The sequence below is a fragment of the Culex quinquefasciatus genome, chromosome 1, assembly GCF_015732765.1.
Source record: "Culex quinquefasciatus strain JHB chromosome 1, VPISU_Cqui_1.0_pri_paternal, whole genome shotgun sequence".
Classification (NCBI taxonomy): domain Eukaryota; kingdom Metazoa; phylum Arthropoda; class Insecta; order Diptera; family Culicidae; genus Culex; species Culex quinquefasciatus.
Genome location: NC_051861.1, coordinates 99,581,622 through 99,608,241, shown reverse-complemented (window position 1 = coordinate 99,608,241; position 26,620 = coordinate 99,581,622). Strand labels below are relative to the sequence as shown.

At 41.1% G+C, this 26,620-nt stretch overlaps 1 protein-coding gene across 2 annotated transcripts; it reads left to right on the top strand.

Annotated features, from left to right (window-relative positions):
- The first annotated feature begins 428 nt into the window (after window positions 1-428).
- On the top strand, window positions 429-26,079 carry LOC6049038 (transmembrane protein 41 homolog). 2 transcript variants are annotated; one of them, XM_038255253.1, is made up of 4 exons: window positions 429-1,211; window positions 11,660-11,948; window positions 12,012-12,140; window positions 22,814-26,079. In XM_038255253.1, exons 1-4 carry the CDS (start codon window positions 1,166-1,168, stop codon window positions 23,319-23,321), a joined length of 972 nt encoding a protein of 323 aa, XP_038111181.1. In that variant the 5' UTR covers window positions 429-1,165; the 3' UTR covers window positions 23,322-26,079. The 2 variants fall into 2 exon arrangements, with proteins under 2 accessions (XP_038111181.1, XP_001865866.1); XM_001865831.2 differs by lacking the exon at window positions 429-1,211 and adding an exon at window positions 11,230-11,352.
- Window positions 26,080-26,620: the final 541 nt, after the last annotated feature.

Here is a 26,620-nt window from a genome sequence, read left to right as displayed (position 1 = left end):
GCAGGGTGATATAGACGTTGGTGAGTTATGTTTGTTTTTCTCAAATAAAATTACAGAAATAATGTTTTATTGAATTTGGATGATCAAGTATCAATAAACGCAACGTTCTTCATCGTTTGTTATCATTAGAAAATCTTAATTTGCTTTTATATTAAAATGGGAATTGAAAATGGATGCTCAACATTCAAATGCGTTTTTCTCAAAAAGGATGGTGTGTACATGATGCTTTTTGAAATGTTTGCATCGAAATATCATAAACCAATCTGACCCATTCCCACCATTTCATCGCCACCTTGTCCGATTTAAATCCACCCCTGCTTCGCCGCCCAACAAATTCTGACAGCGCGCTCGTCAGCTGTCAACCGCAGAAAACAACAACGAAAACATCGCAAAGTTTTTCCCCGTCGTCGTCGTCGTCGTCGCCTTTTCGCAGTCAGTCGATTTTTCTGCACGGTTCGGTCCGGTCGCGCACCGTTTCGACAGTCTTTTTTTTTGTTTCAGTTTTGACAAAACCCACAAAAGTGCACGCAGTGTTTCGAAACCATATTGGTTGGTCGCTGCTTCTTGAAAAACGATTCACTTATCGCGTAATCGCGTCTCCTGGCTCGTTTGAGGGTGGAGGAAAAAAGAAGGCGTGCGTGTGTGCCATCATTACAGCAGATTACAACATCCTGCTTCTACAGTGTTGTTTCGTTCTGTTTCGCGCAGCCTGCTTGGTTTAGTGGCCACCACATCACTAAGTTTGTGGTGATTCCCAGTAAGGGAAAAGGAATTTGGCGAACCGCGTAGATTCCGTGACCTTTAAGACCCAGAACCAGCGAAGAGTTGCAGCAGTTCGAACTCCCGAACAAAGAGCTGAAGGCGAAAAAAAAACCTCACGCGACATACCTCTTGCTGAATCAATAACACAGAGGAGGGACTTCCCCCCTCACGGTGAGGACGCGGGGCAAGAGGCCGCGGTCCGCGGGAAGCAAAACAACAAAATATCGTACGATATCGCGCGGCGCCGCCGTTGCTGCTGAGAGCGCGGGTTCTGCTCTTTTTTGCGTCGCACCCGCTGCTGCTGGGGGACAAAGAGGCAAGAGACTCTGGTTCCACCCTCGCGCGCAACGGAACTCGGGAGATCACGCCACAGGATTTTTGCGTGGAATCGAAACTCGGGGACATGGACACCGTCGAGACGGCCAACCACTTTGTGGCCTTTGGGGAAGGTAAGTCGGAGTTGAAGAGCTTTTTTTACGATGGGAAACGTTGCATTAACCTGGTTTCAGATTAGTTGGTAATTGTGTGTGTGTGTGTGTGTGTTGTATGCGATGGTAATTAGAAGTGGCAGACTAATTGGCCCTGTCCTCGTTGGAAGGCCTCGTGGGGTGAAACGTGGTCAGGTGTGTCTAGCGGAAGTTTCTTGCTTGCTACCTTAATCTAAGATAAGATTAGATTTCCATGAATCTGTTCTGCTTCCTTTCCCAAGAGGGAAATCAGCTGTTGTGAACCTCCAAGATGTCTGGTCAGTTGCTTAAAAAAAGACAAGACAATCATACGATTAGATTACATAAGAGATGAAAACACGCGATCCGATATCAACGAGTGGCCGGCGTTTCTAAATTTAAAACAACGCTGCCGGACCGTGTCATGCGTGCGTGTGTCGCAAAAATCGTTAAACACCAATGAATACTGCAAAATCTTTAAATTTTACTGTTTTTTCAGTAATTAATACGCGGAGGTTTCAAGGCCTTGATTCATTATGATTAATCGATTAAATCTCGCTTACTTTTTCAAAAGGTCTTATGTACATAACGCATTGATGGTTTTGAAAAAGTTAATAATCTAGAAATACATATAACAAAATGTGTTCTCTTGGAAAGTATTTTCTTATTGTCGTTAAGAATTTTGACGCTGCAACTTTGCTTAACTTTTATGCTAATTTGAAAGGCAATTATCCAACTATCGATGGGCCGCTTGCTGGAACTGGACCTCAACAAGTTGAATAAATTACAATCAAGTGATTTAGTGCTCACATTTTTTAATCGGATTATCAGAACTTCAATCAAAAGGTCGAAAAGACAAATGGTCGAAAGTTAGAAAATTAAATAAGAAATAAATTTCGAATTCAAACACATTTTTGACAGTTTTTTTAATGTCTTCTCTTAGATTTCAGGCTGTCTTATTTTTTTCAGAATTTTATGTTCTGAATAATTCTCTACATTTGCAAATTGACTTTGTATTTGTATTTTTTTATTTGAATGTAACATTGTCCCTTTGTCAAAAGAAGCCATTTTTTCCTAAAAGAGCAATTCTTGCAAAATTCCGGAAATGGATTCTATTTGTATTTTTTTTTATTTGGCCCACAGTTGTGGGGACCTTCTTTTAAAAAAACGGTACATAAATATTCGAAAATCTGTATCTTTTGAATGAATTTTTCGATCGATTTCCAGGAGAGTGCTGTTTCCTATCCCTCGAATAGACCAGACCAAAATCCATGATATAGCTGTCAGACCAAATCTGTCAGACCAGAGTAAAAATTAAACAATCTTGGTCTTCGACGTAGGTGCACACACATCAAGAAAAGAAAATTTGAAAAATAAAATAAAAGGCTGCAAAATTAAATATACGCCAGAAAATGATTAAATAGCACAACGTCCTGTACACTGACAAGAAGTTAAGAGCATTATTCGTCCACTTTAGTTTTTATCGCGTTTTCGGTTTACACCTGAACAATCTTGAAATTATGTATGCGGATTTGTGTTTCCTCTCGTTCCATCATTCCCTTGTTAACGGCCTAACAACCAAGGCCGGGACCGACATTTTACTTCCTCATCCGATGGAAGGTTGCAGCAGATGGGAATCGAACCCAGAATCATCCGCTTACAAAACGGACAGCGTAACCATTCGGCCACGCACTGCCAATTTTTTTGCTATACTAGTCGAATATTAAAAAACGCAGTTCAATAAATCAGAATACGCATGCCCTACATTTCCCTTTAAAATCTATGAGCCCATCCATAAACCACGTGGATTTTTTTTTTGTTTTTAGTGCCTTCGGTATGCCCAAAGAAGTCATTTTGCATCATTAGTTCGTTCAACTAATTTCCCTTACAAATTTGGCAGCTGTCCACACAAAAATGATATGTGAAAATTCAAAAATCTGTATCTTTTGAAGGAATTTTTTGATCGATTTGGTGTCTTGGGCAAAGTTGAAGGCTACACTGAAAAAAATGATACAAGGTAATTTTTTTTTTTGGTAATTTTTAATTTCACTTTTTGTCACTAAAACTTGATTTGAAAAAAAAAAACACTATTATTATTTTTTTTGTTTTTTTGATATGTCATCAAATCCCAACTTTTCAGAAATTTCCAGAATGGGCAAAAAATCTTTGACCGAGTTATAATTTTTAGAATCATCACAATTTTTTTCAAAAAATCGAAATATGGTCGCATTTTTTTCAATTTCATTTTTCGATGTAAAATTGAATTTGCAATCAAAAAGTACTTCAGTGAAATTTTGATAAATTGCACCGTTTTCAAGTTACAGCCATTTTTATGTAACTTTTTTCAAAATAGTCGCAGTTATTGATTTTTTAAAAATAGTGCACATATTTGCCCACTTCTGAAAAAAAAATTTTTTGAAAAGCTGAGAAAATTCACAATTCAATATTACGCCCTTTTGATGTGTTAGTCTTGATTTAAAATTTTTGAAGATATTTTTTTTGAAAAGATTGGAAAATTTCACGAATGTTTCATATTTTAACATTGTAAATCGAACCATTAGTTGCTGAGATATCGACATTAGAAAATGGTGGGTTGTTTGGGTGAGACTTAGAAAACATCAATTTTCTTGTTTTTAACCTTTAGCAAGGCAACTAAGGATCGTATCAACAAAGTTCAGAAAAGCAAAATATGGAAAAAAATCCACTTTTCAAAAATATTTTTTTTTCAAAAGTAGGCAAACATGTGCATTAAATTAAAAAATGAAAATCTGCGACTATTTTCAAAAAAGTTACCTAAAAATGGCCTTAACTTGAAAACGGTGCCTCTTATCAAAATTTCACTTAAGTACTTTTTGATTGCAAATTAAAATTTTACATCGAAAAATGAAGTTGAAACATTTTTGCGTCCAACATTTCGATTTTTTTTTTAAATCAGTATTGATTTAAAAATTCATAATTCGGTCAATTTTTTTTTTTGCACAACCTGGAAATTTCTGAAAAATTGGCATTTGATGTCCTCTAAAACATATCAAAAAATAAAAAAACGAAACTATTGGCACTACGCCCCCCGGGGCATGGCCTTCCTCTAACGTGGGATTTCTGCTCCAGCGCCTCTGACGAGACAGGAGAAACCGGGACCGACGTTTTACTTCACCATCCGATAGAAGCTCAGTGGATAAGGCGGGAATCGAACCCGCGTCTCATAGCATCATCGGGATCGGCAGCCGAAGCCGCTACCCCTGCGCCACGAGACCCATCAAAAAATAAAAAAAATATTAAAAATAGTGTTTTTTGCAATTCAAGTTTTAGTGACAAAAAGTTTAAAAAAAATCACCAAAAATGTTTTTACCGTGTATAATTTTTTTTATCGTGTATATTTTTTTTCAGTGTAGTCCATATCCATTAGGGTGGGTACGGATTTTGACAAGTTCTCAGATCAAGTTCTGGTGTGGTTCCCCTTGTAGGGTCAATTCAGTTTATTTCTTTAGTTTATCGACTAACAGTAGTTTTGTAAGTGCAGTACAGAGTTTTGGGGGATCCTTTCAGCTGTGTAGGGGAGTGTGGGGTAATTTGGACACCCTAAGGAAATTGCTCTGCCACGGGCTGTATGGATATTTTAAAGGAATGTGAATGAAACCAGAGGATAACAGATATCATATTCGATGGAAAAATTTCATTCATTTCGATAAATTTTGATGAAAAACTCATTTTTATCGCAAAAATTAAAAGGTGTCCAAATTACCCCCACATTTTTGTGTGGGGGTAATATGAACACCCCTATGGGGTAATTTGGACATGTCTTGTGGGGTAATTTGGACATGCCTTGTGGGGTAATTTGGACATGCCTTGTGGGGTAATATGGACACCTTTTGTGGGGTAATTTGGACACATGTGGATGAATAAGTTTAACATTTGATGTTTTGAGCATGATTTTTAACCTTCAACCTGGTTTTGTGATTGCTCTATGTTTTTAAGTTTTTTTTGCTCACAATATTTTATCAGAGTTTTGAATCATGATTTTGTGATAGAACTATAATTCAAAAGGAAGAAAACAAATAGTTCAGTGTAGTTACATAATTAAATCATTTATCAATTTTGATTAGAACATTGATTCTGGATTAGGCACAAGTTTAGCTTTTAGTGATTAAGGTATCGTTTAGATTTATCTAAATCAATCTTTATATAGAACTTATTAACCTGAAACCATTATTTTTTTTAGTTTTACATTCCGTAGCCCTTCAAATTTAGATATTATTGAAAACCAGCATAGAAATTAGAAATTTCAAAGAAATTAATTAAAAACATAAGAGTCTAGTTGAACGCCCAATGTGCATTAATCAGATTTTCATCCATTCAAATATTGAAATTTTTTTATCTAAATTAAAAAATAGGGGTTTTTTGAAAGATCTTATTGCTCACATTCCGATCTGACATTTTAAATCCCTCTAAATTTATCTAAATCCATTTAAAAACTCAACCAACCATGAAAGATACTTTTTGTTTGCCTGACAGGTAGACTTTCAGGTATGTCCAAATTACCCCACAAGCTATGTCCAAATTACCCCCATAGCATGTTTTATCAAAAATGGCAATTTTTGATGATAAAAATGGATAAAATGCACAATATTTATACGTACATACCTCAGGCATCGTTCAAACAACCCTCTTAAACAAAAATTGTCCACTTTTTTGCAATATAATTCCTGAAAAACCTTATTTCCCAACCCTCAAAAATTAGAACTTAAGGCAGTGCCAACCGGCCTTTGGAAACTTTTATATATTATACCAAAACTACATAACCTATTCCAACTTTTTTAGTTTGTCCATACTCCTAGGCCATTACTAGTACTAGCCTTATCACTTGAATTGCCGTTTTCGCTTTATATCCGAAGAAAAGGTGATTTTTAAAGGGGTGTCCAAATTACCCCCACTGTCCATATTACCCCAAACTCCCCTATAAGGCATTTATCACAATGGATACAAATAAAGTTGGTTGTAAAGGAAACAGAAATCAGGAAAACAACTCGCAAAAAACCTGTCACTATAAAAAACTAATCAAATGTCATTATTTTGCAAACATTGGAGTTCCTTGATAGTGGTTCTACGTATTAATGTTCTCACGAGGAATTGTTCTGAAATCGATAAAATCAAACTATTTCTGCCACTTGTGTTGAATACTATGTCCAATATAGGGACATTTATCGTACTTCGGGGTTTGTTTTGTTGAGCAATCGATAGCAATTTGCACCAAAACATTGCAGAACTCTACAATGCCACAAATTCCATAGAATGAATTACCAATAGCGCCCGCCCCAAAGGCCATCACGGATAGATTTGCAGCTGAGCTAAGCCAGTTTGGTCTGGTCGGCAAATGCCTTCAGTTTCACTTTCAGCTAATAATTATAATTGAACCGTTTTTCGCCCGTCCACATCTCGTCGTGTTTCGTCTCGTGTTTGTTTTTATTGCGATCTTCGCCGGCGGCTAACTAGAAGAAAAAACCTGGTGTTGAAACTTCCCCCCGGGGCACGGTTCGTTTCATTAGCGCGGTCATCGTTAGCGTTCGAGGTGAATGGGAACCACCAGTTTGACAAACTATACATGTTTTGTAAAAATAGAATTAATGGAAGAAAGCTTACTTTCGATTGCTGGCAAAAATAAACGACACTCTCAGAGTATGGCTATTAAAGCGCCGATTGCGTCGACACCTCGGCGGTTTAACGACACCTGGCAAGACTGGCTGACGAGACCAATATTCCAACGGTCAATGACCGCAACGTCGCAACAGTCACACAGTCTCTCAACGCACTTCTGCTTCTGCATGGCATTGAGCGCGCTTAAAACTTGCCTTGCAAAACAAGCTGCTGGCGACGGACCTACCCCAAAGTGAAAGTGAAAAGGCTTCCCCCGGGTTCTTCGAGGTTTGCCGATTCTTGTCTGGAAGCACAAACCGGAAACTGATACGGCTTTCAAGGTCATGTTTGGGCCCGCGTTTTGCGCTTCCTTCTCTCTGGTTCCGTGGAGCTTTGCTTTGCTAAATAAACCGGTTTTTGAATGATGCTATCGAATTGACTAAGAAACCTCCGATAGTAAGAGATATTCAGGAGTAGGGTTTCAATCGTCGGAGGTACGAATTTTACCCATAAAGCAATCTTACTCATGTCCAATCAATAAATGGGGACAGTAATGCACGTGTCACGACGATAACCTTAATTATGGATGCCACAGGTTGATAAAAATAAAGTTGCGGCAAAGATTACAAAGTGATGACCAAGGTCAGTAGTACATTTGAATATTGAATGGAAATCAATATGCGTCATATAGCCATAGCTCAAGTGTCTCTTTAAAAAGTTAAGCTTCATACTACGCAGTCCAAAGTTCTAAATCAGTGAACGGCACTATCAACAACAAACACACCACCAAAGCCAAATCATTCAGCACGGGGTGTAAAACACAACACGTCATGTGGTGCTGCTAAACAAAGCTCTTCTGCCTCTCTCTCGCACACGTTCATACCTGACTGGTTCGTGTGAGCGTGTATCATGCTGGAAGTGTTGTGGTTTTATGTCACAATCGACATGGTTTGAGTGGACTTTTGCCGTTTTAAGCCCCTATCACAGAGGAATAGGACATTTTAACCATTAGTGGACCCCCTAGTAGAGCCGACGAGCATTTTTCACAATTTTTCAATATTTTAAGCACTATTTCATAACCCTTTGTACAAAACAATGAAATCTGAAGTCTTCTTATCAATTCTGACTATTTGTTTCATCAATAATTTGCTTTTATGCAGAAAAATAGCCATTTGAAACAAACGTGTTTTGTACCAGTTATGGACCCCCTTTTCCGGGTCCACAATAGGAAAACTGTTATTTTTATGCCAAATTTAACCGATATTTGACGTTTTGATGCATGGTGTGGGTCTAATGATAGACATAAAGAATAAAAGAGAGCATTTGCTAACTTTTCATTGTAAACAAAAAAAGTTGTTAACAGATTTGGCTTAAAACAGCATAAACACCTAACAGACTTTTAAACACATGTATATCTGAAAAAGACCAAAGAAAACGTGTCAAAAACCACTGTAAACATAAAAATTATAAAAAAAGTAATTTTGATGCATATTTTTCCTTAAATAGTTGACTAAAACTAAACTCCTTGGGCCTTGCCAGGGGAGTATTATATAGATCGTTATAGTACTCATTTTGTCAAGGGGCATGGATAGTTCCGTCATGGTAATGAAATTGAGGGTTTAATTGTATTGTTCCAAATACTGTTAAAACTTCCATTTTATTAACACAATGGATATCGTTCCATGCTGAAGAGAAGCCGCTTTGCCGTAGCACCAAGGCTTATCGATGTCTTTTGGCTTAACCATCTAGAAGTCGCGTATTTTGGGCACTCTTAAAATGTCCTTACAACGTGTGTACAATGAATACTAACGCGACTGCTGGTGAGTTAAGCTGGCGTCGAGACCAAGAGGTTCTCCGATAGTGGAAATATCACAAATGTACAACAAACCGCTACATATGTGACTTTTCCCCTATCGAATGTGGGAGTTAGGTTAGGACTTAGTTTTCAAAAAAAAAAGTTTCTCATTCGAATTCCAAATTAAAATTAAAATAGGGTCTTTGAAGATTTTACATTTAGTAATTTTAGGAATTAGATTAAAGATAACAATTATCAGAATTACATTAGGCAGTCAGCGGGGCAAGTAATACAGCCAGAATCGTTAATTTTCATTAATGTTGAGTACTGTTCTGATTTGTCAAAGTTGCCATAGCGTCTCGATCAATCAATAATGAAATGATATCGGACAAAATTCGTTAATCTGTTGAACTAACGGTTCTCGGATTATGGTTGTATCGACCATTGTTGCAAATCGAGGATCTACTGGAGTTTTGACGATCAAATGGAGCCTAACATTTCAAAAGGGCGCATGGGTTTTGTGAGCAGGATAGTGTGTCCCTTTCACTTAAATGATAGTTTTCATATAGTGTGAGAGGGTTACACTCTTGTTTACAAGAGTTATATGCCCTAATGAAATGGAAGGCACGAAATGGTCGTCTATTTTCTCATTCACGACGCCACACTGTTAAACACTGTTCACGTCGACGCCTGGAACTGTTCATTTATGTTTATTGGTTTTGGAAGCGGCAAGACAGGTTTAAAGGTAACATAAAGGAATGTTTGGCTTTGTAACTAAAAATTTTGGGGATTTAAGATTAAAGTTATTTCAGATAGTTTAGTTAAGGTTTTGGCAGAAATGCTTCTAGGTGTAATGTACGACAAGACTACTGACGGACGTGACAGGACGAGGACCCCGTTTAGAGGTTTTAACATCGAGATTTGTATTCCATAAACAAGTTATTTTATCTTTCGTTTTCCAGTGCGATTTTTTGATTCCATTTAGAGTTGGAATGCATAATAGTGTTTTGCTTTTCTTTTTTTTTTGAATAACTGCTTTAGAGTTCCTTTATTAGGTTTTAAATTTAGATAAACGTAGCCGTTCAATCAATCCAAGTTCTTACCACTCACACCTACACTAATTTTCTTTCACCTTCCCCCTCCCGATCCCCTATATCTTTCGGTGGTGTTCATTTTGTATGCAATACTAGTTCGGCCACTACCCTTTTTTCCACAAGAAACCGGACTTGGATTGACTTGAGGCCGCGTCCCCCACCTTGCTCCGTAAAACGAAAACAAAAACGAAATTCTTAAATTCTTAAATTCTTAAATTCTTAAATTCTTAAATTCTTAAATTCTTAAATTCTTAAATTCTTAAATTCTTAAATTCTTAAATTCTTAAATTCTTAAATTCTTAAATTCTTGAATTCTTAAATTCTTAAATTCTTAAATTCTTAAATTCTTAAATTCTTGAATTCTTAAATTCTTAAATTCTTAAATTCTTAAATTCTTAAATTCTTAAATTCTTAAATTCTTAAATTCTTAAATTCTTAAATTCTTAAATTCTTCAATTCTTAAATTCTTCAATTCTTAAATTCTTCAATTCTTCAATTCTTCAAATCTTCCATTCTTCAATTCTTAAATTCTTAAATTCTTGAATTCTTAAATTCTTAAATTCTTAAATTCTTAAATTCTTAAATTCTTAAATTCTTAAATTCTTAAATTCTTAAATTCTTCAATTCTTCAATTCTTCAATTCTTCAATTCTTCAATTCTTCAATCCTTCAATTCTTCAATTCTTCAATTCTTCAATTCTTCAATTCTTCAAATCTTCCATTCTTCAATTCTTAAATTCTTAAATTCTTAAATTCTTCAATTCTTCAATTCTTCAATTCTTAAATTCTTAAATTCTTCATTCTTCGGAATGGAATTTTAGTGAGGAATTCGGAATTCAATCTGTATTAAAATTCATAGATTTTGAATTTTTAGAATTTCGAAATTTTAAATTTAATCATATTAAAATTATAGATTTGGGTTTTTTTGAGCTTATATTTTTGAAGTTAAATTTCATTTATTAGATTTTTCAATTTTGTTTATATTGGTTTATAATTTTCTATTTTGTTTATATTGGTCAAAGTAATTGAAGTGTCCCTCTGATTTGAAAAAGATTTTTTTTTTGTGACACTTGTCTTGATATCTTTTGAGGTATTTTTTGCTTTCATTCTTTCAAACATAAAACAAGTTTCATTTTTTATTCTATCAAATACTTTCTGTATTAGTTTTTTTCTTTGCAAATAACATTTCTTGAATGTAGGTCGCGATTTTTTTTATATGACGCGGATTTTGTGCGGATTTGGCGCGGATTTTTTTTTCGACTTTCCCGTAACAACCCTGGGGTTCGAATCCCGGCCAATTGTTTTAATCCCAGAAAATCAACTTGAAAAAAAATCAACAGAAAACCAACTTGCGACAACAGCCCACTCCGCCAGCAATATCGCATTATTATTGATCGTCATACGTGAACCCCGCCGTGGAGGCGCTCGAACGACCACGTAAGTTCTACCTCTACAGCGCGCGTGAGTTTTGCAAATGTGTTCGGTTGGTACGTGGTATTTCGTTCCAATGCCACCTGAACCAACAACCACAGCACAATAAAGTGTGTTAGCAAAGTTGTTAGTTAAATTAAAAGTTTATCGTGGTTTCGATATAAAGTCGCAGAATAGACTGAATCTGAATTGAGGTAAACAATTTTTAGGAACTTCACTAGGACAGGTTTCTTTATGTGATTTGATTTAACGATCTTTAAAATGTAGACTGATTCAGATTGACGATCACACCATCAGCTGATTCTGCGCTGACTTCCTCGTGCTAATTGTATTCCGTTGCTGGGATTCCTACGTCAAGCCTTATCTGCGTTTCTCCGTTGTGCACTGCTCGCTCACACTTTATACCCTCTTTGTTGACGGAAACCCCTCTTGTTTGCGTGCCAGGAAGATTAATAGACTGCTGATTGATTGCCTCCTCTCTCTCCCTCCTACTCCTCACAGCGTCCAGCGAGCGTGACCTCAAGGCGCATTTGCTCGGCAACGGCAAGCAGGCTCCTTCAACAATGTCCACTCCGACGTCCAACGGTCAGCTGCGGTACACGGCCAACAATAATCTCAACAATGGTACCAACAACCACAGCAAACCCGCCAACGGAAAGGTTGCCCAAGCCGCCGACAAGGAAGAAGAGGAACGGTCCGCCCGGCAGTCGCTCATCATCCTGGCCGCGATCTTCTTCACCAGCCTGTTTGCGATGATCTACGTGTACGCCATGTTCCCGAGGCTGGAGGAGTGAGTTGTCGCGCAACCGGTCACGTGCAGCTGCTGAATGATGTGTGTATTTTTTCATTGTAGGTCGGAAAAGCAGTACATCAAGGTTCCGTTCGATATCGAGGATGCGAAGCAGCTGGGCAGGGTGCTGGACCGGTACAAAGATCTGTACTATCTGGAGGTGATGTTTGGAGTCATCCTGGTGTACATTTTGTAAGTACTTGTTTTATGCTTGATTTTACATTAGGGCGACATTCATTGGCTCGATTCTTTAGTCAATAATAAGAAACTGTGCCAGCTTAGAGCCAAATCGGTTAAGGTTTAGGGGTCGCTTTTTATCGTTGATGTTTATATGGGAATAATGCTCGCCCAAATTTGCCCAAGTGCAAGATTGATGTAGGGGTAATATAATATGGGAAGTAATCTGCCGTTCTACGCATAATTGTCCTATGTTCAAAAAAGTGCAACTGCGAAAAACGCGATTGAAAATTCCGTGTAAGAAAATACTTGGTGGGACAGTTATGCGTAGAAATTTAACGATACGACAAACAGACCTGATGTTGTTTTTAATGAGTTTCCGAACAAAGTACCAGATTTTATGTGTTTTTCTTAAAGTACACATCAAACTAAACTTAAAAATGTCATAAAGTCAAAATCGTCCAAAACTGACATGGGACAATTATGCGTAGAACGGCAGTAATATGAGATTTTTTTTTTAGATCACCAAAAATCAGAACAACTCGGATTTGCTTGCACCCTTCGACAAAGTTGTTGGAAATTGAATTTTCTAGAAGAATCTTACACGTGGGCAATTTTGGGGTGAGACCAGGGTTACCAGGTCTGAAGAGTAAAAAATCTGGCAAGCCACTTTTCTCAAAGTAATAAGTAATTTTTTGTTCAAAAACTGTGTATTTTAACTTTTTATACATTATAGCTTCACAAAATTAAAAAAATACGTCAATAAAACAATGTGAGGAAGAAATAGAAAATTATTTTTTTTCTAATTGGCGCTCAAAAAATCTGGCAATGCCAGATTTATCTGGCAACCTGGCACCCCTGGGTGAGACCCGCGCCACCTGGCACAAAAATACTGAAGCGATGTTTTCCCCATACATTTTCGCAATTTTCTCCATATAAACATCTGTAGCAGGCCTTGACCTGCACAGCTGATGCAAGTCAGTTCAATCCCGACTAGCAAACCAGTCGGATTCAAATAAACAGTTTTTCCGCTACAACTAAACTGTCTTTTAGTAGCCTAGCAACGGCTCTAACAATTGGCGACGAGGAGAAAAAATTTTCTCGGAAAATTCTTGAAGCTCTCAAACCCTCAAGAAGTCATCAAGATGACCGATCCGGACTTGAAGAACGCGATTTTGCGGCTGACGGACATATTGGCCAAGCAGCAGGAGACCCTCGAACGGTTGCAGAACCCAGGTCATCCGACTGGCGGCGCAGAACGGATCGTCGAGTCGCTGGCAAGCGGAATTCAAGAGTTCCAGTACGATCCGGATGCCGGAGTCTTCTTCGATGGCTGGTACGGGAGGTACGAGGACGTTTTCACCAAGGACGGCAAGGACCTCGACGACCCCGCTCGAGTGAGGTTGCTTCTACGGAAGCTCAGCACGCCCGTCCACGAAAAGTACTCCAACACGGTTCTTCCCAACCATCCCCGGGATTTCACGCTGGCGCAGACCGTCGCGAAGCTCAAGAAGCTCTTCGGCCGGCAGAAATCCGTTTTCCACGCCCGTTACCAGTGCTTGCAGTACGCCAAGAACGACGCGGATGACTTCACGACCTATGCTGCCACGGTGAATAAACACTGTGAAGCGTTCCAGCTCTCCAAGCTTTCCTCGGACCAGTTCAAAGCGCTCCGGTTCGTCTGTGGACTCCAATCGCCACGGGACGCGGACATACGAGCCCGACTGATCTCCAAGCTTGAAGCCGACGAAACCGCAGCTGTCGAAGCAGCCGCAGCAGGCGCTGCCGCCGGCGACGCTGGCGACGCTGGCGCAGCAGGCGTTGCTGTCCGAAGCAGGGTGACTCTGGAGAACCTCGTGGAAGAGTGCCACCGTGTGGCCAACTTGAAGCAGGACACGCTGATGGTGGAGAACAAGGATGCACGCAACGTCAACATTGTGTCTCGCAACCAGAAGAAGCCTGCCTCGCAGGGGAAACCAAAAACCCCGAAAACGCCCTGTTGGAAGTGCGGGGACAACCACTACGTTCGAGAGTGTCCGTTCGCTTCGCACACCTGTTCCAGATGCAAGCAACAAGGACACAAAGAGGGCTATTGCTCCAGCAACAAGCCCACCACCTCGAAGCAGACGAAGCCCAAGGAGAACGTGAGGTCAAAGGGTATCTTCACGGTCTGCAACATCGGAAGCAAGCGTAAGTTCGTTCCGGTCGAGCTCAACGGCACAGCAGTCAAGCTCCAGCACGACTCGGCGTCCGACATCACCATCATTTCGCAAGAAACATGGACCAGCATCGGACAGCCAGCCGCTCGACCCACCGACGAATCTGCTGTCACGGCTTCCGGAAGCAGCCTCAACCTTCTCGCCGAGTTCCACACCGAGATCACCATCGGAGGCGTCACCAAGCGTGGACGCATCTTCATCTCGGACAGCGCCGAACTCAACGTCCTTGGCATCGAGACGATGGATCTTTTCGATCTGTGGTCTATTCCGATCAACAACTTGGTCAACGCCGTGCACCAACGCCCCGACCAAGTCATCGAGCAACTCAAGCAGCAGTTTCCGGAGGTGTTCCGAAGCACGCTGGGTAGATGCACCAAAGCGCAGGTGAAGCTGTACCTCAAGCCCGACGCACGTCCAACCTACTGCCCGAAGCGACCAGTGGCGTACGCCGCTCTTCCGAAGGTGGACGCAGAACTGCAGCGGCTCCAGGACAACGGTATCATCTCGCCAGTTCAATTTTCGGACTGGGCAGCTCCGATAGTCGTCGTGCGCAAGGCGGACAACGTCTCCGTCAGGATTTGCGGTGACTATTCGACGGGGCTGAACAACGCGCTGGAATCTGACCGTCACCCGCTGCCTCACCCCGACGACCTCTTCGCGGAACTGGCTGGCGCACACTTCTTCACACATCTCGATTTGTCTGACGCCTACCTGCAGGTCGAGGTCGAAGAGGAATCGCGCAAGCTGCTCACCGTGAACACGCATCGTGGTCTGTTCCAGTACAACCGACTGCCGCCTGGAGTCAAGCCGGCGCCTGGAGCCTTCCAGCGCATCACCAACAGCATGGTTGCCGGCATTCCTGGAGTCAAGACGTACCTGGACGACATCCTCATCGCTGGCCGCACCAGAGAGGATCACGATCGCAGTCTTCGCGCTGTTCTCGAGCGCGTGCGTGAGTATGGCTTTCACTTACGCATCGAAAAGTGCCGTTTCGCCCTGCCACAGATCAAGTTCCTCGGACACATCGTGGACAAAGACGGCATTCGGCCCGACCCATCCAAGACGGAGGCCATCGCCCAGATGCAGCCGCCGAAGGATGTCCAGCAGCTGAGGTCCTACCTCGGCGCAATCAACTACTACGGACGGTTCGTGAAGCAGATGAAGCAGCTCCGGGCTCCCCTGGACAATCTGCTCAAGAAGGACGCACCCTGGCGCTGGTCCGCAGAATGCCAGAAATCGTTCGAGCAGTTCAAGGCCATCCTGCTTTCCGATCTGCTGCTCACCCACTATGACCCGTCCAAGGAGATCGTTGTCGCAGCAGATGCATCGAAGTACGGCCTCGGCGCCGTCATCATGCACCGATTCCCGTCCGGTGAGGTGAAGGCCATCGCGCACGCCTCTCGCTCACTGACGCCAGCGGAGATGAATTACGGACAAGTGGAGAAGGAAGCCCTGGCCCTGGTTTTCGCTGTCACGCGATTCCACAAGATGCTGTACGGACGCCACTTCCTCCTGCAAACCGACCATCAACCGCTGCTCAAGGTATTCGGCTCGAAGAAAGGCATTCCTGTCTACACGGCGAATCGTCTTCAACGCTGGGCCTTGACGTTCCTGCTGTACGACTTCGACATCCAGCACGTTTCGACGACGGCTTTCGGCTACGCTGATTTTCTCTCCCGGCTGATGTCATCCCAAAGCCGGCCAGACGAGGATTACGTGATTGCCGCCGTCTACGTCGAATCCGAAGCCAGAGCCATCCTCGACGATTCAATCAGCAACCTTCCAGTCAATCACAAGATGATCGTGGCTGAAACGCGAAAGGATCCAGTTCTCCAGCAAGTGGTGAGTTTCCTCAACGAAGGTTGGCCAGCGAGCGCCAAGCTGATTGCTGACCCTGACGTCAGAAAGTTCTTTGCTCGACGCGATGGACTCCAAGTCGTCGACGACTGTGTGATGTTCGGCGATCGGATCGTCGTGCCCCTCAAGTTCCGCAAACGGATCATTCGCCAACTGCATCGCGGACACCCAGGGATGGACCGCATGAAGTCTCTGGCCCACAGCTACGTTTACTGGCCGAACGTAGACGACGATGTGGTGCAGTTTGTTCGCCAGTGCAAACCGTGCGCTGCTGCAGCGAAATCCCCGACGAAGGCGACCCTCGAGTCGTGGCCTCTCCCGGACAGGCCGTGGCAACGTGTCCACATCGACTACGCTGGACCAGTCGATGGTTACTACTACTTCGTCATCGTGGATGCCTACTCCAAGTGGCCCGAGATCTTCCGCACTCGTGCCATAACCGCAACTGCAACCCTGGACATGCTTCGTGAGACCTGTTCCCGTTACGGCAACCCGGACGTCCTGGTCTCAGACAACGGAACGCAGTTCACCAGCGGGCAGTTCGAGGAGTTTTGCCGTGCAAATGGTGTCACCCACCTTCGCACTGCGCCCTACCACCCGCAGTCAAACGGCCAAGCGGAGCGATTCGTTGACTCACTCAAACGTGGCCTCAAGAAGTTGAGTGAGGGGGAAGGCTCGCCCACACTGGAGCACTTGCAAACTTTCTTGTCGGTGTACCGTTCCACGCCCAACCGGAACACACCGAACATGACGTCTCCAGCTGAAGCATTCCTTGGACGACCCGTGCGCACCACACTGGACCTGCTGAAGAAGCCTGTTCCTGCCACGCCGGTCGCCATCAACCACAAGCAGAACGAGCAGTTCAACCGTCGGCATGGAGCCGTCAAGCGCGAGTTCAAGGACGATGACCTGGTCTACGCCGAGTACCACCAGCGCAACACCAAGTCCTGGATTCCCGGCCGTGTCGTCGAACGGAAAGGTTCCGTCAACTACATCGTGCAGCTGGACCTGGAAGGAAGACAGAGGATCGTGAGTTCGCACGTCAACCAGTTACGCCCTCGCTACGATGCTGATGTTCCTGACCAAGTCCAACAACGTCTACCGTGGGAGATCCTGATCGAAGAAGCTCGACCGTTGCTGCTAGCCGACCAGGAAGAACCTGAAGCTTCCATCGAGATCGACATCCCTGTTCCAGACAGTCCCGCACCTCCAGCCCTGCCTGGAACCGAAGATCCATTGGAAGGTGGATCCGGCACAAACCCCTTTGTGCTGCCTGAAGAAGATGCCGTACCCGCCGACAAGCCCGTAACGCCGCCGAAGCCGCCGACACCGATACTTCCTGTTGGTCCACGACGTCCCGTTCGACCGTCCAGGATTCCACGGTGGCTGAATTTGTACGACATCTCTTAAGGGGAAGATGTAGCAGGCCTTGACCTGCACAGCTGATGCAAGTCAGTTCAATCCCGACTAGCAAACCAGTCGGATTCAAATAAACAGTTTTTCCGCTACAACTAAACTGTCTTTTAGTAGCCTAGCAACGGCTCTAACAACATCAATGATAAAAAAGCGACCCTTAAACTTTAACCGATTTGGCTCAAAACTGGCACAGATACTTATTATTGCCTAAAGAATCAAACCAGGGGGTTTAAACTTTTCTTATCACCCTAGTGGCCACTTAATTCTGGGAAATTGGAAAAGTCGGGATTTCTAAAAAAATCTGCTGGATTATTTTGGGATTTTTTTAGGCCAAAAGTTGGGAAAAAGTGGGAATCCCATGAAAACTCATTTAAGAGCGAGCGATTTGGATGACAAACATTTCCAAAGGGCTAAACATTCAATATTACACCCTTTTGAAAGTTAGAATTGATTTAAAAATATTGAAAATATTGTTTTCGAACAGATCGGAAAATTTCACGAACGTTTCATATGGTAACATTCAGTGTTGCAAATGAGTGATAGAATAGCTGTCAATTAATTATCTCTGCACCAAAAATATCCGAGAGTATACTGCCCATGTTCGCATAAATGTCCCATATGCAAAAACAGCAAGCTGAGAAAAACGCATTTGAAGTTTGTCCCATACATAAGGCTTCGTGTAAAATTTTTGCGAAAAACTGGATTTCCTCCTGATTTCTTGAACAAAGTACTGGATGTTATAGGCTCTTTTGAAAGAGCACACGATTTTGAGCCAAACTAAAACAATAACTCGAAATCGATGAAAATGCATATGGGACATTTATGCGATCAGGGGCAGTATAGCGGCTGTCATTATAGCTTGTGAGATCTCTTCTTGTGTCTCGTGATTCCCAGCGATATCATTCTCTCTCTATCACTCCTCCCCTTTTCCTCGACTATGTGCTCTCACCGTTGAGTCTCTCAATCTCTCCGAAAACTGCAATGAGAGAACGCGAGATGGCTATTAGAAGCCGACCACGCATGACGTCCCATAAAACTGCGCTTGCAGAAATTGGTTTTTTGCCGGCTTTTATGGTTAAACGCTGTGAGGGTTGGATAATCGTGCAAGCGGGAATGAGAGAGAAAAGGAAAATGTCAATCGCGAGTGTGTAAACCCGAAAATGTGTTCGGTTATGTTCGGCACTGAGAGTTTCAATAGGCAGAGAAAAGCAGTTGTATTTGAGGCATGGATATTCAGGCGGGATAATTGTAGTTGCTGAGAGCTGTTATTTTGATATTTTAACAACCCTGGTTACATTGTAAATCGGACCATAGGGACGTGGCGTTACATCGTGCTGCCACCTGGTTTTTTCAAGCGCAAGAGTGGAAAAGTGCTGAGTCATCGTCTAAAAATAAACGGCGTCCTATCTCGCCCAGCAAAATAAAGTCGATAAAGTAGTCGGTTTCGATGAGAAAAAGTGGAAAACGTGGTCTAAAAATAGCGACGCCATCCCCCTATTAGTTGCTGAGATGTCGACAATAGAAAACATAAATTTTCTTGTGTTTAAACCTTTGCATGGCAATATCTCAGCAACTAAAGGTTGTTGCAACAAAGTTCAAAAAATCAAAATATAGAGAATTTTCTCAGCCATTCAAAAAAAAATAATAATTTAAAAGTGGGCAAACATGGGCACTAATTAAAAAAAAAATAGCTGCGACTATTTAAAAAAAAAGTCATCTAAAAATGGCTTTAAATTGAAAACGGTGCACTCTATCAAAATTTCACAAGAGTACTTTATGATTGCAAATTCGATTTTACATCGAAAAATGAAGTTGAAAAATTTTTGCAACCGGTATTTCGTTTTTTTTTTATCAGTATTGATTTAAAAAATCACAATTAACTCGGTCGGTCAAAGATTTTTTGCCCTTTCTGGAAATTTATGTAAATTTGGCATTTGATGTACCCTAAAATATATTAGAAAAAAAATAATATAGTGTTTTTTTTTTGCAAATCAAGTTTTAGTGACAAAAAGTGAAATAAAAAATCACTAAAAAAATTTATACCTTGTATCATTTTTTTCAGTGTAGTCCTTAACCATACCTGCAACTTTGCGCAAGACACCAATTCGATCAAAAACAATTCTTTAAAAGATAGAGATTTTTGAATTGCCATATATCATTTTTGTATGGACAGCTGCCAAATTTGTATAGAACATTATATGGACAAACTAATGATGCAAAATGGCTTCTTTGGGCATACCGAAGGCACCAAAAAAGTTTCAGCCAGATTTGAAAAATACAAAAAAAACGAATGACCGAAATCTCAGAGAATTGCTCAATATCTTTTTGCAACAACCTTCAACACCCCTAATCCCAAGCAAGTTTCTATCAAAAGTTTTGCAAAATTAGTTGTTTAAATAGTGAAAATCAGCCAATTGGATGGAGTTAGGAGCGAGTGCTTAACCTGCCAAACATACGAGAATTTCCCCTAATTTCAATTCAACTGCAAATGAAACGTCACACTTCGAGAATGACCTGTCAGGTTTTGTAGATAAAATCTAGAGTTTTTTTTATTAGGTCCTATAAACATATGGAAGACGCAGGCCAAGGATTGATACCTAAGAGCATGCAATGGCACTGACCTTGTTGCGCGCTCTTCGGTTGACGTCCACGTAAGGAACATCCTGGAAGGAGCGTAACTAACTACATCCGTAGTTCTGTTAGATCATCCGAATTATCTTGATCAGAACAGTATAGCTCTGGTTCCTTGCGAGTGTCCTATTTTCTTACCTCCACGTTGGCTTGGTTTTCATGATGACCTAGCTGGTGGCCTGTGGAAACGGATCGTAAATCTTTGACCACCGCGGGTCAGAGTCGAGACGGCTAAAAGAAAGGGGCGCAACAATGTGGAAAAGGGAAGTAATTTGTGATTGTAGACGGTATTGTTTTGATTCGCAGTATGTTGAGTCAACTGCTGTGGATGTACCTGAAACATCGCACAACGGGGTTTCTATTCTTTCCGTTTTTATCTACCATTAGAGAGCCTGGAGCTTATTGGAGAACGGACATCTCAAGCCTGAAGTGCCGATCGAGGCACGGGAGCTGTCAGACGGAGGTGCCTATCGAGCAAAATCCTTTGTCTTTTGCTCGATTGGTACCTCCGTTTGACAGTTCTTGTGCTTCGATTGGTGCTTTTGGTTTGGGATGTCCGTTCTCTAATAGGATCCAGCCTCTCTATCTACCATCTATATTCTGTTATTTTCTTGATTCTCTTATTTCTCAACGTTTTTCCACTCTATTTACTTATTGATGCTGCTGTAACAAACTGTCTGTTTTCCCTTAATTTGGCAGCGATTTATTTTGTTGTTAATTTCTTTATCTACTTCATCAATTACTATCTTTCTTTTACTATTGATTCTTCAAATAGTTTATTTCTTTCACGGTCCATTGGTTTCAATCTTCACCCTTTTCTTCAAACAAATGAGGTTCGAGCCCTTACTCAATTTTTGGAATGGTCAAAGAATAAACACAAATATTACTATTGTACTTTTGAAAAACTTTTATAAAATGCTTAGGACCAAAATATTGTAACAAAACACCGCGACAGAAGAAATAGCAACAGATAAACACGACTCAACAATAGGGAAGATTTCAGGAGAAAACAATACACAGTAAATCACAATAAGTTTTTGAATTCAAACTAAAAATAAAACAGTTTTTGCTTTAATGAAAGTTGATAGGCACACTATAAATGGTTAGGCGCTTATACTTACATCAAACCCTACGTAATGTACCACCCCCCGGCCGAGTTAAAATGCGTAACCGGAAAAGAAGGTGTGCATGCCTGGCACGAACACTCAAAGCGTGTTCTAGCGTGCTGCTCGTACTGACTCAGAGCAAGGGTGAGATGTAGGTGTAAGGGCAGTGCGTGTTCGTCGGGAACCTAGTGCATAAGATCGGTCAAGGCCCGTTCTTACACTGAAAATTGCGAATTGCGAATCCTATAAACATATGGAAGACAATAGTTTATTGGTCTTTTTTCAAAAAAAAAAACTCTGGAAATATGTTTGGGAGGGTCAATTTCATCTTCATTCGCATTGACTTTCTCGCATTTATAATTTTCTTTCTATCCGCATTGACTATTTCTTGTTCCTGGTACTATGTTCTTTTATTGATTTCTGTGCCATTTATCTCTTCTATCTCTTTTTGTGGTGTTAATAGATCCATCCGCATTGACATGCTATTTTTCATTTTTTTCCTTATCTTTTTGCATACACAGCTAAAAAAGTAGTAATCCAGCTGCGTGTAAAAGGCCTGGGTGTAAAATAAATATTGCATTATTTTATACAATTTTATGTGATTTTACACCCTGAGCTTTTTATCTGATGGCCGAGTGGGCTAAGGCGCCAGTCCTTACTATGTGTGCTGAGGTTGAATCCCGTCGGTTGCAACTTTTTTTTTGTGTATGCAAAAATTGTACATGCAGTGTGTAATATTAAGTGTTTATTTTGACGAAGGTGATGTGCATGCTTTTGCATGCGATTTTACCATCGGATTTTTTGCTGTGTATTTTTCAAGGCTTTTTTTCACACTTACTTTTAGTCTTTGTGAGGGGATACTGAGCTCGATTTGCTCTCCATCCGCATTGACCTTTTCTCATCTATGATTTTCCTTTTAATCAGTAGTTAGAATCAAAGCTAGAGATCGGGGAGGGAGCACCAGTGGCAGTGGGGAGAGAACAGTGAACAGTATGCTGTCATGGCGGAGACTGAATGTGGATAGTAGAAGACCAGAACTACGTCACAAGGGAGAAATAGTTTATTAATTGTACAATTCTTAAGGATTGTCTATTTACTAAATCTACTGACTTCTGGCCCCCAACAGGGTGCGAGCCCTATTTTTCAGCTTTGTCAGACTTTTTTTTCGGAGTAATTGGAGATTTTTGTCAGTAGGAGATTCTCTTCCCCTGAGGTCACCGTGAGTGATTTTGCTTGTTCGCGTTCACCAATCCCCTTTTGGCCCTTTATACTGCAGTAATTTGAAGATGCACCCTTTAAGTCTGAGTCACTGTAATTCTAGGCAACCGCTACATAGGTCATCCTGGTGGCCTGTTGGTTAAAACATCAAATCAAATCATAAACAAATTATCCAAGGGTTATTATTTTTATTTATTTCATTCACCCTAACGGACCATTCTTCTTTCTTCTCCCTTTCCAGCCTGCAAACCTTCGCCATTCCCGGCTCGCTGTTCCTGTCGATCCTCAGCGGCTTCCTGTACAACTTCCCGGTCGCCCTCGCGCTGGTCTGCTTCTGCTCGGCGCTGGGCGCCACCCTCTGCTACCTGCTGTCCCAGCTGGTCGGCCGACGCCTCGTCAAGCACTACTTCCCGGCGAAGGCCCGCGACTGGGCCGCCCAGGTCGACAAGCACCGGGAAGATCTGCTCAGCTACATGCTGTTCCTGCGGATGACGCCGTTCCTGCCGAACTGGTTCATCAACCTGGTCGCGCCCGTCATCGGCGTGCCGCTGTACCCGTTCGCACTGGGGACGTTCCTGGGCGTGGCCCCGCCCTCCTTCATTGCCATCCAGGCCGGCAAGACGCTGTACAAAATGACCAGCTCGAGCGACGCGTTCAGCTGGGGCTCGGTCACGCTGCTCGCGGCCTTTTCCGTGCTGTCGCTGGTGCCGGTCATATTCAAGCGGTACTTCAAGTCCAAGATCGACTAAGGTCGACGGCGCGGCTAGTCAGAATCGTTTGGTGGGACACGCGGAAAAAGTGTGAAAACATATGAATAGTATAATTCTAGCCAAAGATATGTATATGTGAAGCTAAAAGTGTTTAGACTTACGGACTAGGTGAAGTGTAGGCTAGGGACGGAGTCGAAGTTTCAGGACAAGATTCGACTTTTAAAACATTAATAGAAAGTGTTGTTTGCGTTGCTGAAAGCCATAGCGAAAAAGACACACACCAGAAATGACATTTTTTCTGAACTAATTTAAAGTTAAATTTGTTGAAACCTGTCGAAGTGTTGTGAGAAAATGCTGAGAAATTGCTGGTCAACAGAAGGAGCAGCATATGGAAGACAAGAATCCCACTTGAGGTAAGCTGCTGCTGGCGCTGGCGAGTTGCCGTCAGGTTAGTGCAGTTCAACGGTTGTTTTTATTATTTTTTATGTTTTTAAATGCTACATATTAATAGGATATGATCTTGCGTTTGTTTGTTTGCCTCGTAAAATCTTGAAAGAAGTGAAAAAAAAACCAAAAAAAAACCTTTTTCAAACATATTTTAGTGGTATTCAAAACAATCTTCAAGTATTCATATTCGTTTCAAAACCTGATTAGTGGCTGATGCACTAAGAGATGTGTTTTAATTTTTCGACTCTCCCCGCAAACGTCAAACCACACAAAATTGCTGCCGGATCTTTTTCGGAACGGATCTTTTCCGGAAAAAGATCCGGCAGCAATTTGTACTGATTTGACGTTTGATGAAGTTTGGCTTTGTTTTTTTTTCTTAACTTATTTTTATTAGGTCCTTTTAGGTGATGTGACCTGGTTGGGACCAAGGATCTGTAAAAACAATATATAATAAAAAAACAAAAACAACTCCTTAAATTCCATACTTGGAGATCATTTAACTGACGAGGGTTACTTGGTCCAAGCGGGTCTTGCAGGTCTTGAACCTGCCGATGTACTCGGAGAAAGTCCCCCACCGAACTCAGCCGGACTGTAGAGTACCTCCCCGGCTTCCTTCTCCGTGGCTCCACCGAAGCTTGGTTTGGTTTGGTTTGACAAGATGTTGTTAAAAGCGTGTTTTGACAAGTTGGCAAACAATTTTTCCCGCAGTGAAATAGCAGCTATAGAGGTGAAAATCGTGACGTCAGAAATGCACTTAAATCACTCCAAGTTCATTTCTGGATATTTTTTTTAATTCACCTTACTCAATGCGGTTTCAAAAACACCCAAAAAGAAAAAAAAACTGGAAATTTGGTTTACTGGACCTCTTCAATAAAAAAAAAAACTCCAGCTTTTATGAGTGACTTTAACAGTTTCGCCCAGTTTGACAGCTACGCTGTCCCCAGTTTTCTGTGGGAGAGAAAAGGAGGCAAACGCTTTATGAAAATCATACCTGTCAAAATTCCTAGCCTCAATTTTTTGTCGCGAATTGATTTCCTCTGATACACGAAGTGATTTGTTTACCTTTTTTTGATATCCTCCGCAAACGTCATACCATACCAAATTGCTGCCGGATCTTTTACCGGGAGAGATCCGGAAAAAGATCCGGCAGCAATTTATACTGATTTGACGTTTGCTGAGGATGCCGAATAGTTTGGTTATGTTCTGCTTGTAAATGACAATTGACTGACGCACGAAGTGATTTGTTTTCATTTTTTCGACTCCCCCAGCTAACGTCAACCCATACAAAATGGCTGCCGGATCTCTTCCGGAAGCGATCGGGGAAAAATTCCGACTGCAAGTTTGTACTGATTTGACGTTTTTTGGGGGTGTGGAAAAGTTGGGTAATGTTACTGCTCGCGAAAAAAAAATAAAACAATAAGGAGAAAAAAATGTCAACGAATCCTAACAATTATTTTTCAATATACGTAATTTTTTCTCCAACAATTACGTTCTAAAAATAATGAAAAGGAATTGTGACATTTTGACAACAGATATGGTTTCGACAAAATGCTTTTAATTTGTGCAGATATATTGTCATTTCATGAGCAATATCATTTAAGCAGCGCAACAGTTAGTTATTTTTTTAACAAACTAAGCTACAAATATAAGCTAAACTAAACCTTAACTATTGAACGAAGAAAAGAAACTATGCAGCTCTGTCTATTTCGTGAAAGGGATAATATATTGTACAACAACGATAACAACATAAGTTTTTCCCCTATTTCACAAAAGCACTTCTTCGTTCACTATAATATCAATATATGAATTTTAAGGGAGAAACATCAGTCAACAAAAATAGTATTACGCACCTATGCTTCGTCTCAAGTAAGATCTGGAAGAATCCACAAACAAAAAAAAGCTTAGACGAATAGATTTTATTATTTGAAGAAAAAAAATCGTGTATCCTAACTGTTCGTGTAATACCCGAAGTGAAAAGAAATAGCTAATTGATTGAAATGTGAAAAAACATGTGATCGGGTAGAAAAAGGTGGAAAAGGGACACATTTTACAACAACAGCAACAAACAACAAAACATAGTCAAGTAAGCACATGTAAACACTACTGGTAGGGATGGAAAGAAGTCGAAAACAAAAAAAAACATCAGTGAAGTGTGACACTGAGCATAGTCAGAGGGAAAAGCAAACTAGTAACCAATAAAACAAAAGGTTCAATGATAAAACAACCGTTTTATGCAAGCGTTTCACAATTAAGGGCAAATCCACGGTGAAACGATTCTCAAAATAAGGCAAACAGCACTGTGAAAGTGGTTTACGCTAGTGAAAAATAAACGAATATGTGAAAAACAAAACCAAAAATCCTGCTCTTTTACGTGTTGGTTTATCACATAAACCCAAAGAAGAAAATCAAGCGTCAAAATGTGTCCATGTCCAACCCCTAGCGTTCTAAGGCCATCTCCAGCGCTGGGGTGCAAATCAAATTTCCCGTCTTATGAACGCCGAGATCACGATGAATAACTTCTTTTTTTTAAATTAAATATATCTTTATTGAACTTTCTTATAATAATTAAATTTCTTTTAAATGCTTAGTTTTATGGCTTAATGCTCTTCATCTTTGTTGCATTTTTTCGTTTTATTATTAACTTGTCACATTTGTTTATTTGCTTCAAATTGTATACATATTTGCATTGAGTTGAATACATTTGGGTAAAAAGAATAAAACACTCTAACAACTAATCTTAACTTAAAACTGAAATTAAAATTCTTTGAATTCTTCAAAATCATTAAAACGAGTAAACTACGAACTGTATTTCAAGATAAATCCTCCAAGCGTTCTTACTTGTTCCTGGTGAGTTTTTCAAACACGCAGTGTTGTTGTCATCTCGATGAAAA

Excerpts from the sequence above, each read along its gene's own strand:
- LOC6049038 (XM_038255253.1), top strand. The coding sequence starts at position 1,166 with ATGGACACCGTCGAGACGGCCAACCACTTTGTGGCCTTTGGGGAAG. Across the intron at positions 11,949-12,011 it reads ATGTTCCCGAGGCTGGAGGA|GTCGGAAAAGCAGTACATCA; the intron begins GTGAGTTGTCGC and ends TTTTCATTGTAG. Across the intron at positions 12,141-22,813 it reads GTCATCCTGGTGTACATTTT|CCTGCAAACCTTCGCCATTC; the intron begins GTAAGTACTTGT and ends CTCCCTTTCCAG.